We start from the raw sequence: 13,003 nt of genomic DNA, 5'->3' as shown, positions 1-13,003 counted from the left end.
TCCCAAGACCAGGCCTCCTCTGGCATCTTCACTTTTTGCCCCCCATTCTTGCTTAAGTTACCACATGAGCTAGTCGCCCACCAGCCATAGACAAGGCTCTCTTTGTTTTTTTCTTTCAGGACTGCGTGGGTGTCACCCACAGAAAAACCTGGGCTGGGAGTGGGGAGATCTCACTTTGATCCATATGTGTATGTCTTAGGAACCCAAGCACAGTGATCAATTACAGAGCATGTATGGCTTAAAAGAGTAAAAAAGAGCAAGTAAGAAAGAAATGGAAGAATGTTGCAAATTTTTTGAGTCTTTGAGAAGGGTGAAGGAGGCAGCCCACGGTAACTCCCATTCTGCAAGCGAATGTATTCAGTTACATTAATATTCAGATCTTATTTATATTTAGCACTTCTGCACTTTTCCTTTCAGGATTTAAATAGCATGAATTCGCTTATTTATGCATCAAATGAAAATACTATTTTGCATTTCTATAATGTTTGACAAAGAAAATACTTTCACAGATTTGTATTGGGAGAATAATAGAGGCTCTCCAACCCCATGATCTGTCCAGTGCAGAAATCTGCAACATTGTGGACCCTGATTTTCAAGACCAGGCTCTAACACTAGTTCAAACTCAAAAAAGCAAGTTTCCTTTAGTGAATAACGAATAATTAGAAGGCTGTTATATTAAAATGCACTTCTCTACTGTTGAGCTTTTAGTCATTGATCCTACTTTAGCTATCTAGAACTTCACATTAGCAAATCAATGAATGCTTCTTTCACTAACTCTAAATAATTTCATTCCACATATGTGTCAACTTTTTGTCAGTCAGTGAGAGTATTTTAGAGGACTTGAAGATACTGATTGGTAAGTTTAAAGCCTTAGGATCACTAAGTAAGTAAATACAAGAAAGCAGCTACCCCTTGAAAGAAGTATAGGGAAAAGGAATGGGGAGATAAAAGCTGAGGAGGTGGGGATTAGGGATAAATGTTAACTACGAAATCCTGTTGACATTTCTTGATGATTTGACTTATGGAGTTTTGATAAAGTCCCATATTTAAACCCCCACCTTTGTCTCCCCAAACCAGATTCTGAACTCCTTGAAGGAAGGACTTAATTTTTATTCCTCTTCTATTATCCACATACCCATACATTACATGTAGCTGGCACACAATACAATTTTGTTAGATTGTTCTAAATCGAAATGGCTTAAACTGCAGCATGAGGCAGGCATTGAGGAGCTTCTGACAATGAGGGAAAGGTAGGGGGATTCTTACTTGGGTATTTTCATGTGGAGAAGACCTATCTGGAAAGACTCACCAGGATGCAGGAAGAGGTGAAGAATTTTTTTTGAAAAGACCCCAAAGGACCTTGTCTTCTCAAGAGGCCTGGAATGCAGCCCATGGTAGTCAAAATATCAAGGGATATCCAAGTTCCCTGGGGGAGACCTGTCTCTAGCTCCTAGGGCTTTGGGGAAGCCCCACTCTGGCAGGGAGGCTAGGGAGGAATCCCTTGGTCTTAGGATTCAGGTCTTAGGATTCACACTCAGAGAAGTGTATTGGTGTCCCTTTTTCTGTCCCTCTCTCTCACCACCCCCACCCCCCCAACATTCCAGCCTAGGGAAGGGGGAGGCTAGCAGACACAAAGTCCTCTATGTCCGGGGTGGTATGTGTCCCCCCCACCCCCCCCACCCAGAGAACACAATGCCCCTTCTGCTTCCTGCACTCTGCCCCACTCCCCACCACCTCTCAACTGCACATGCCAAGCGGTAATTGGTTACTAGCTCAGGACAGCCCCCTCAGACTGGGACCCTGGGGGATTTTAAGCGGGTTCCAGGAACCCCCGCTCAGTTCCTGGTCCCCCACTCTCCCAGTCCTACAGCTGCTTTGGGTCCTGGCCCCTGCCCCAGCTATGGCTCCTGGGGCGCCTTCATCCAGCCTCAGCCCCATCCTGGCTGTGCTGCTCTTCTCTTTGGGTAAGTCTGGGAGACTGGGGCTCAGGCTATTTCTCAGTAACCTCCCCACTGCCTTTGCTTGTATTTCTCACTGCAATCAAAGCAAAAGATAAGATTATATTTAGAGAAAAAAAATAGTTTGGAGGGAGACAATAAAGGTGTTTTGTGAAAGGAGAGCTCGGCAAAAGAGAGTATACACAGTTTCCTTGAGTAGACTAGACCCCAGTTGAAACCAGTAAGATACCCCCGGGGACCATGCTGAGGGCCTGGTAGGAATCAAGTCAGATCAAGGTCCCCATTCATCCTCTAGACCTTAGATTCCCCAAAGAGAAAAGCCACGTAATGTGATCTAAGGAAGGAATCCAATGCTTATGGTCCCAGCTCTTCACATCCTTTGTCTCTTGGTGACTCTTGGTGGCACCAATATCTGTTTAAGTGGGCAAATGGAGTCTAGAGGAGATTCTACAAAATTCTAGGAACTTGTCTATGGAAAAGCTCTCTCATCATAAGCTGACCAGATCCGGTTTACCCCATGGGAGATATTAAAGTGAACAAGAGAATGTCAAAGCAAGGTTATTTGTGTGGATACTTCTTGTCTCTGAACTTCCCCGAAGACTCCTGCAATGGGTGAGCAGTAGGCAAGTGACGGTGGGGATCAGTCAAAATGTTCAGATTTCTCTGTATCAGCTCCTTAAGTCCTGAGCCTAAAAGGTAGATTCTCTGAGCAATAGTGGACTATTCTAGGAAAAGATTAAGACTAGGGAGTTGGAGAATGGTAAGGCAAGGGAAATGGTAAGTCTTGGAATATAATAGGGAGAGAGAGTTCTGTGTTGGCACTCAAGGAACCACTGAGGAGAGCTACAGGGCAGTGGTGGAGAGCAGGATAGGCGGGATAGAAGTTAAGTCCATGAATCACCTTCCTGATTACATTTGGGATTCCCAAGAAGACTTTAAGGCTGAGGTGCCAGGAGCTGAGGCAATGATCTTGCACTGAGGTAAGAGATCCCTACTCCACTATGGAGTCAGGAAGGGTGTGTTTCATGAGTGCCAAGGTTGGTCAGACAATGGGTCTTTGTGTTTTTAGTTGCCTCCTCTCCATCCTTAGAACAAAGGGGTCTACAGTGGCCCCCACCAGGTCTAGCCCACACACATAGTCTCTCTGGAATGGCCTTTCATGTGTGGGTGAGTCTTGGGAATAGCACCAGGCCAGAATGGCCAAGAGGAGAGTGAGAGGGCCAAAGCACAGAGGGCTCACATACAGAGTCCTCTAGGCCCTGTACCCTGCTTCCCTGAGAGAAGTATAAGGACCTCCCAGTCCTTATTCCTGTATTCCTGACCTCCCAGTCAAAAGCCAGCTGTCAGTCAAGCAGGGACTCAGCAGGGAGGACAATCAGGCCAGGGAGGGAGACCTATATTCTCTGTCTCTTTTTTTTTCCTGCAAGAAATTAGAAATATTACCCAGCTGTTAAAATTCAGATGGATCACTATGATTCACATGGAAAGCTCCAGCAGATACATATGTTCTTTCTTTTATATGTATGCAAATCAGTAAAATATAGTGCAATAGATGCAGAAAGCTGCAAAAAACAAAAACTATTTCTTATAATTTCCTACATTAATATTAGGTTAGATACATAGGAGAAGGTTACACATTAAACTGATAACAGTGGTTAATCTGGGAAGGTACATCATCTGGAAAGATATCAGTTGAAGGGGTGTCAAGACAGACTTTCATTTTATCACTATTGCTTAAGTTGTTTATAAGAATGCTATATGTATGATCTGTATAATCTATAATAATTTTTAAAAAATCTTTAAGCCTGCACCTAAGAGATGGTTAGATTCTGACCCAAAGGAAAGACGTGACTTAAAGACAGAATTCAACTTCTGGAAGCCCTCAAGAGAATTCTGTTATTGCTCATCTCGTTTCCTTTATCAAACAGAAGAGCTTGAACAACAAAGCACTTTTTGCTCATTGTAGTCCAGAAAGATTGGGGCTCAGAATTGATCGCTTCCATCCCGTATTTACAATGGGCTTTGACACAACCCTCGCTTTCCAGTCGCTCTCACTTTCTCCCTCTGCCTTGGACTAACATGTGCATCTGGCTCCTTCTCTGCTGCAGTGCTCTCCCCGGCCCAGGCCATCGTGGTTTACACGGATAGGGAAGTCCATGGTGCTGTGGGCTCCAAGGTGACCTTGCACTGCTCCTTCTGGTCCAGTGAATGGGTCTCAGATGACATCTCCTTCACCTGGCGCTACCAGCCCGAAGGGGGCCGCGATGCGATCTCGGTGAGTACCTAGGGGAATCCTGGTACTTCCCTAGAACAGAAAAGAGGTCAGGTGAAGGAGGGGAAATCCTTTATAAGCCATAACCTGAATTTTGGTAAGGTAAGTGGCCATCTTTTTCTGCCTGATAGGACTTTCCTGAACTGTCCCCTTCCCCAGCACCACCCTTTCCCACCCCAGACCCCCTCACTCACTCCAAGTCTAGAGCTCTATACATTCCCTCATTCTTCACAGATCTTCCACTATGCCAAGGGACAACCTTACATCGACGAGGTGGGAAGCTTCAAAGAGCGCATCCAGTGGGTAGGGGACCCTCGCTGGAAGGATGGCTCCATTATCATACACAACCTGGACTATAGTGACAACGGCACATTCACCTGTGATGTCAAAAACCCTCCAGACATAGTGGGCAAGACCTCCCAGGTCACACTCTACGTCTTTGAAAAAGGTGTGCGAGGGGAGGGGACAGGGGCGGGGAGGCAGAACCGGGAGGGGGCTAGGGAGGTCTGAAGGTTGTGGGGAGAGACAGGACTCTGGAGCTAATGCCTTTCCGGCTCTGGGAAGGTGGGCAGGAGGCAGCCTTCACTGGGAGCCCAGCATCCCTCAACTCCAGAGGTGGTGGCTTGGGACCAAGGGTGCGTCCTCCTGCCCATCCAGTGAAGCTCTTTCCCTCGGTTCCTAGTGCCCACAAGGTACGGGGTGGTGCTGGGAGCCGTGATAGGCGGTGTCTTGGGACTGGTGCTGTTGCTGCTACTGCTTTACTACCTGATCCGATACTGCTGGCTGCGCAGGCAGGCTGCCCTGCAGCGGAGGCTCAGGTAAGGGAAAGCCTGACCCCCCCTCCCTGAACCCCATCACTCCCCACCACTTCCGCGGCTGCGAGGGTTCAGAGCGACCCCTGACAGGCGCTCGGACACAGCCAAACCCAGCACTCCTTTCTTTGCAGTGCCATGGAAAAGGGGAAGTTGCACAAGTCTGGAAAGGACTCCAAACGTGGCCGGCAGGTGAGCCGGACTCAGACCCGCACAAGCTGAGTAGGGGGAGAGGGACACCGGGCAGCACTGACGGTGGGGTGGATGATGCGTGTCCTCTTGCCGCAGACACCAGTGCTGTATGCCATGCTGGACCACAGCAGAAGCACCAAAGCTGCCAGCGAGAAGAAGAAAGGGCTGGGGGATTCCCGCAAGGATAAGAAATAGCGGTTAGCGGGCCGGGCGGGGGGTCGGGGGTCAGGCGCGGACTCCTCCAAGGGCTCTCCAAGGGTGGTAGTCATCGAGATGGAGCTACGAAAGGATGAGCAGAGCTCGGAGCTCCGACCTGCTGTCAAGTCCCCCAGCAGAACCAGCCTCAAGAACGCCCTTAAGAACATGATAGGCCTGGACTCGGACAAGTGATCGCCGCCCCTCCCCCGGGCCCTACTAGAGCAGGGGTCCCTGGCTCCTCTTATCACCTGTCTAGGTGCTTTCCTCCTTAGCTCCCCAGCCCAGCCTTGCCCTCACTTCCCTTTGAGATGTAAGTTTCATTCCAGAACTCACCCTCCTCCCACTTGCCTTTCTCCCTCACCTTCCCCAACCCGCAGGCTTTCTGGAAGCCCAGGGCCGGATCCTACCCATCACTGGCCCCAAGGACTGTGTGTTTGGTGCCTGTCCCTCGGGCACCGAGAAGAAAGGGACCTTGATACCCCCTGCCACAACCCAGGCCACATGGCTTTCCCATCTCCCGCTGCCACGCCCCCTGTCCTCTGACTCTTCCCTCTTTTTCTCTCCCTCCCTCTGTCAGGTCATCCAGAAACATTTTCTTCTATCTCCCTCCACCCACCCACCCCCCACTCCAGCTAACGTCCTGGTCACCCAGAGCAGACTCTCCTTCAGGGTTTATTTAGGTTGGTGGTTATTTTTTATTTTTAATCCACTCTATTTGTTTACCTGTGCCTTTGCTCTGCCCTCTCCCCATGACTGAGTACCAATGACGTCATGTGGCTTTTGCAATCCCCCCTCCCCACTGAGTCCTTCTCAGACAGCCACCAGCTCAAGAAGAGGGGACCCTGATCCTCAAACCTCAGCTTCAGGATCGGTGCCCCTTACCACTTCAGAGCACTGTCCTGAGACTCAAGGTCACAAGGAAGGAGAGAGGGAAAGAATGGGTCCTCACGAGACAGGGGGGTTGAGGAGGGGGCAGTGAGCCCTAAGAAATGACTTTTAAACAACCAAACAGAAAAACAGGGAAAACAAACGAGAAAGAGGGGGAAGGGAAGAAGCTGCCCGCCTAGCCACAGAGGATTCTTAGGATTTTTCTACATTCTGTATATTTCTTCTCAAACCCCCAAATATCCTTAAATGTTTAATAAACACTGACATTTCCAGAAGCGGCCGGCTCATCTCCAGTTTCCTCATTCCTTTGGGAATAATGCCTGCACTGTATCCCATTCTTAAAGTCCCACCTTCACCATCCTTACTTTCCCTGGATCCTCCTCCTCAACTGGTTTCAGTTGTTAAAAATTTGGTTTTATGGTATAGGTACAGTGGAAAGACTCTGAAATAGACTCATAAGACAGATTCATACATTCAACAAATATCCAGTTGGCTTTACACTATCAGGCTGTTGGGCTCAGCATTTATATAGGTTAAAACACACAACTCCCTCTTTACCCAGATCTAAGTTCTTAAAAAATGTCTCAGCAGCTGGCTACCGGTGTGACCTGTTACTTTACTAGTTAGTTGACTTTGGTAATCTCAGCTCCATGTTTGTAAACAACATAGATAATGATACTTAATCCCTTGGCTCTGCTTAATTCCCAGGGTTTTTGTGAGAGCCAAATGAGGTCCTGTGTATGGAAAACTTTGTAATCTATACATTGATTTACAACTGATACTGAGGATCAGACCTTTAAATGTGTTACTAGATCTTGCCTAAAGGATTATACTTTATAAACTAGCACAAATCCCAGTCACTGCTAAAAACTCATGCACACACAACTTTGTTTTGTTGGTATGCTGTGTTAAGTACACTAATAATAGCTCATCCTCTTGTTTTTGTGGAGTAATTTAGGTACACCATCACTATCCTGGAATGATTGTGGAAAAACATATATGTATGATTTTCACCTGAGGGGGTCACTGAGGGGAAAAAGAAAAAAAGAGACTTACACAATCATTTCTTTACTTTGTGAAGAGGTTAAAGATTTTTTTTTTTTTTTAGCACTAGCTTTGCCAAAAATACCAGAGTGCTGTCATTTATTTCAAGGAGTGTCTTCTACTCTTTTTTAAAGGCAAATTAATCCAAATTCATTTTAATATAAAAACTAATACTATGAGATAGATACCATTTTCCCCTCATTAGCATAGCTCATATATATTCATGTGTATATATACATATACATATATTTTTTAAGCAGAAAATAAAAAGTATAAGTGAGAATGTAAAGAAACCGGAAGAACCCTCATGAATTGTCAGTAGAAATGTAAAATGATGGGTTCACTGTAGGAACCCATCAGTAGTAGTTCCTCACCAAATTAAACATGAAATTACCATATGATCTAACTATTCTACTTATGGGTGCATATCCAGAAGAATTGAAAGCAGGGTCTTGATGAGATATTTGCACAACCATGTTCTTTGCATCATTACTTGCAACAGTTCAAACAAGAATGTAGCCCAAGTTCCATCAACAGGTAAATGGATAAGCAAAATGTGGTCTACACATACAATGGAATATTACTCAGAAGAAAATTCTGACACTTGATACAACATGGATGTAACTTGACGACATATGCTAGGTGGAAAAAGCTCGTCACAGTAAAGGTAGTATATTATTCTACTTATGAGGTACTAAGAGTAGTCAAAATGATAGAGATGCAAAGTATGCTGATGTTTACCAGGAGCTGGGGAAAGAGAAATTGGGGAGTTATTTTTTAATAGATACTGATTTATAAGATGCAGAGTTGTGGAGATGGATGATGGTGATGGCTGTACAACCTTATGGATGTATTTAATATCAATAAATCATATAATTAAAAGGATTAAAGTAGTAATTTTATGCTAAGTGTACTTTGTCACATAAAAAATGGAAAATAAGAGTTAGTACAAGTTATACGTATTTTGGGGATGGGAGAGGAAATTTAGTTACAACTAAATAAAGTTTAAGACAACTTATGAGTGGAATACTATACAGAGTGCAGAAACCTGCAAATAAGCATGGGAACATTTACATTGCAAAAAATACTCTGGTATAAAAACAATAGCACTCCTGTTCAGGGGTAAATGAATGCATTATTTTATAAAAGATATTAGCACAACTGACTCTCATGTCTGGAAGAAAACAAAGTAAGACCTTTATCTCACAACAGATAAAAAATAAAACCTAGATGCAAAAGAAATGCAAATATTAGAAGTAAATAAGAATTTTTGTTTATTCTCCAAATGAGGAGAGCCTTTGATCAAGACAAGAAATCCAGAAATCATAAAGAAGTATATAAATATTGCGTCTCTTTAATGGCAAAATAGGTTATAAGCAAAACTCAGAGACAATTAATAGTCATGGAGAAAACAGAAGTATTTTCCTACATGACACATGTTCTGGAATCTCCCATATTACCATTTCCAAGTATTGCTCAATTTCTTTACTTCCCTTTACAGTAAACCTCCTTGAACAGGGCCCTCTCTGGTGGCACAGAGGGTTAAAGCACAGCACACTGCAAGCCGCTGCAGCCGCCTGAGTGGGAGCCAGGGAGCCAGGGAGCTCCCTGGCCCTGGCGCGGACCCACATGGTGCAACAGACCACTCCTGTCTCACCCACTGCTCTCCTCAGCAGTGTACTTTGTCAGTCTGCCTGTTCTGCTCCCCACTCTTCTCTGGTGAATCCTCTGGCCTGTACCCCAGTTCTGTACAAATAAGTAAATCATAAAAAAAAGAAATCCTTGAATAATTCCAGGGAACATCTCCTTCAACCCCCTTTAGCCCTCTCTGTTTCCATCACTCCACTGAAACTGCTCCAGTCAAAAGGATTAGCTATGTCCATTTTGCTAAATTCAGTGTTCACATTTAAGTTGTCAATATTATTGACCAACTTTCACTTTCTGGTAACACTTTATCTCTTGACTTCCTTGAAACCTACTTTCCTGGTCTTCCACCTATTTATTCAAGGAATTCAAGAATTAATATTTTTAAAAATTTATTTATGCAGGCCCTCTCTGGTGGCACAACAAGTTAAAGCACAACATTATGAAGCTATCATAGTCACTACAGCATGAGTTGGATCCCCAGCCAGGAAGGTGACCCACATGGCGCAGCAGACCTCTCCTAACCTGCCTGCTGCTCCCCTCAATGGTGTATTTCAGTACAACTGCCTGTTCTGCTCCCCACTCTGTCTCTGATGAACCCTCTCACCCCCCACACCTCTGGCCTGTACCCCAGTTCTGTATGTATAAACAAATATATCTAAAAAAAAAAGATTTATTTATGCATACAAGAGCTGGGGTGTAGGGCATAGGTATGGGGGCAGGGGATGAGAAGAGTGAGGTAGGAAAGGGAGTCAGGGCACACACATGGCTTTTCATAACTCTTCACATAAGGCAACGTCAGCATGGCTATTTTAGTTACTCCTCAAATTTAGTCCTAACCCACTGAATAGTCCCTTATCTACTGATGAAATTTCAACAACATGTATGGTAACATAAAAACGAGAAGGGGAGAGAAGACAGATTAATTTAGCCAAGCAAACACATAGCTACGACAAGTAAATAGAAAATATGCTACTTCTAGAATGGCCAAAGAGCCATAACTAATATCTATGAACTGCTTTCATATTTCTCCTGCCCTCAACCAGAGCTTCAGGCGGTCAGTGTTCTTTACCTGGTAGAGTGAGCCAAATGTCTATTTCTGACTCAACATTCAGGCTTTTGATTGTCCTGCCTTTTCAGTTGTTGTTTGTTCTGATATCTCCCATTAACCTTCACTGCTAGGTATGGAAGTACTTAGTGGTGTCCCTGGAGAATCTCCTGGGTTCCAGAAATAGCTGGTCTGGTTCCCATTGTGTAGCACTTGCCAGTTTCTCCTGGATTATCAGGCTCAGTAACACCAGCCAGCCAAGTTATCTGTTTTTTCTGTTTGGCTCAGTGTGATATAAAACCCCAAATGGCTGGATGCCAATCTCATCTTCCAGAGCAATGGAACCATTCAAACCAGCAGGCTCAAAGTTGCTGGTAAACAAAATTTCTGTGAGTGGATTATTAGGTGCAAATGTGAAAGAGCCACCCTCTCTTTTATCCCATGACTCCCGAACCCATATATTCTGGCTATGGAGGAGGCAATGCCACGTGGTCTCTGATTTTAATCACATATTGTATCTTACAGGACAAAACTTTATTCTTTCAGAGTATCTCTTAATTATTACTGTGAATCTTTAGGAAGACAACTCAGAGCATTATGAGCAAGGGAGGCATGTTCAGAATGTGTCTGAGGAAAAAATCTATCCCCTCCACCCTTTCATCCCCTCATCTGCCCCACTCCCTGCAATAAAAGAGGTCCAATGTCAATCTGTCATCAGACCACTGGCTAACTGGTCCCCCAAGGAAAAGTGTATGTAAGGGACTAGTGCTTGTCCCGTCCTTGATGTATTGAGCACCCAGCTGTAGCCATTCACCAGATCAGCCTTATAAGGAGAAGTCCCTGTTGTTGAGCTCACACATGACTTCCAAGACTGCCATGACCATTTTGATCAAGGGACTGTTGGGCAAGCATGGGGCAGACAGGGTCACAGTCTGAGTCCATTTTCAGAGGGCCATTCATGCAGCTCCTCCCCAGACTTCCTGTAACAGTGTGGTTTCCAGGGAAAGGGGATGTTCCACATTCCCTGCCCCACCCAACGAAGGTGGAGCTGAGCAGAGAGGAGGAGAAGCTGGAAGGGAGACTGGATGAAGAAAGAAAAGACAAAGAGCAAGGAGACCTGGAGCAGAGACATGTGAAGAAGCTGCACTTGGGGCTGGTAGAAACAGATGTGGGCTATCAGTTATCACCTTCACCACCCTCCAGGGTCACTAAAACAGCATGCTTCAACCCCTGGTTTCATTCCTTGTCACCAAGTCCTGTTTCTTCAAGTCTCTGACCAGCCAGCCAGGTCATTAGCAACTGACCGTGGATCAGTGTCAGTTGTGGGGAGAAGATCAGGGACAGGCCAGAGGCACAGGAGTGAGAGGATTTACCAGAGACAGAGTGGAGAACAGAACAGGTGGATTTATTGAAATATACTGCTGAGGACAGCAGCAGGTGAGACAGGAGGTCTGTGCACTATGGAGGATTTGAGGCTTTCGTTTATATTGTTTTTGCAGTTTCTAACTTGGGGCGCCAGTTTGTACCAGTTATCTGCTAAGATGTCCAATCTCTGGTACTGGCCTTTGACACAGAAACATGTTCTGGACTCTTCTGCATTCCTGGAGCTGGGCTGGTTCTTCTGGTCAAGGTGGTCAGTTTTATGGCCTTGTCCCTAAGGCAGCCTTATCCATTCCTTTATCTTTTTCAGCCTTCCAAAACTTCCTGCTGGATCAGGATTGGGGGTTCAGCTTTTTTTTAATGCATACAGAACTGGGTTACAGGCCAGAGGTACAGGAGCAATGAGAGGATTCACCAGAGACAGAGTGGGGAGCAGAACAGGCAGATTGACAAAGTACACTGCTGAGGGGAGCAGCTGGCAAGACAGGAGAGGTCTGCTGCACCATGTGGTCACCTCTAGGGCCGGGATCAAACTCGCACTGAAATAGCTGTGGCCAGTTTTCAGTGCTGCATCCTAACCCGCTGTGCCACCAGTGAGGGCCCAGATTTAGGTTTTTACCTTATAAGACAGGGCTCTAATACATAGCATGATGGTTATAGCCAACAATACTGTATCATATGCTTGAATGTTGCTAAGAGAATAGATCTTAAATGTTCTCACCACAAAAAAAAAGAAAAGAAAAGAAATCGTGACTGTGTGATGGGGTGGAGGTGGTAGTTACTGCTATGGTGGTAATCAAGCTGCAATTTACAAATGTATCAGATTAGAATGTTGTAAACCTCACATTTTCACAACGTATGTTGCATAGATCTCAATAAAACTGGGGAGGAGAAGTTTTTCTGAAATCCATATTATAAAGTTTTTATGTGACGAAATAGTTGGAAAATGCAATGCTTGGGATGTTCTTGTGAGAAATTGCTGCCAAAGAGCAGTCTGTCTTGTCCATTGAGCAGGACTCCACCAAGACAGTGGCGTGTTCCTTGGACCTCCTCACCCATTATTGTTGTTCAGGAACTGGAAAAGATCAGAACACTTTCTCCTTAGGAGGCAGTCACCCAGTGGTGGGCAAAGCCAAATGTGTGTGCTTCCCCCACTACAGAAGGGCTCTGGAACTGAGCAGATGGCGAGAGAGGGAGAGAGATAGAGGGAGGGAGAGAGTCACAAGTAGAAGGTTGGTTTGTTTGTGTAGTATATGAATGTTTATCTGGCTTTAAGCATCAAATAAAGATGAAACACAGCCTCTGACTTCCTAAAGAACAAAAAATTAGGAATGAACTAGAAAAGACATGCCCCTCTTTTTGGCAAGACCTAGAACAGAGAGCAAACGCAACCTAACTAAGCTGCCCACTGCAGCTCTGTGTGACCTGGGACATATTGCCAACTGCAGAATGTTGAGCTTTGTTAAGTTAATATTTATTTTATGTGGGTCTTTTAAAAGTAGAAATTGATAATGTATGTTCACCAAGTCACTAAGTATTTGGCATAGAGTAAAAACTCCATCCATGC

General features: G+C 45.1%; 1 protein-coding gene across 1 annotated transcript; it reads left to right on the top strand.

Moving 5' to 3' along the window:
- Positions 1 to 1,830: 1,830 nt before the first annotated feature.
- MPZ (myelin protein zero) lies at positions 1,831 to 6,607 on the top strand. Its single transcript, XM_004688408.2, has 6 exons — positions 1,831 to 1,964; positions 4,067 to 4,233; positions 4,465 to 4,678; positions 4,913 to 5,048; positions 5,177 to 5,234; positions 5,331 to 6,607. The coding sequence occupies exons 1-6, from the start codon at positions 1,901 to 1,903 to the stop codon at positions 5,427 to 5,429; spliced, it is 738 nt and encodes a 245-aa protein (XP_004688465.1). The 5' UTR covers positions 1,831 to 1,900; the 3' UTR covers positions 5,430 to 6,607.
- The last annotated feature ends 6,396 nt before the right edge of the window (positions 6,608 to 13,003 follow it).

The sequence above is a fragment of the Condylura cristata genome, unplaced genomic scaffold (assembly GCF_000260355.1).
Source record: "Condylura cristata isolate star-nosed mole 26May11 unplaced genomic scaffold, ConCri1.0 scaffold00024, whole genome shotgun sequence".
Lineage (NCBI taxonomy): Eukaryota > Metazoa > Chordata > Mammalia > Eulipotyphla > Talpidae > Condylura > Condylura cristata.
This window is presented reverse-complemented; position numbering and strand designations above follow the sequence as displayed.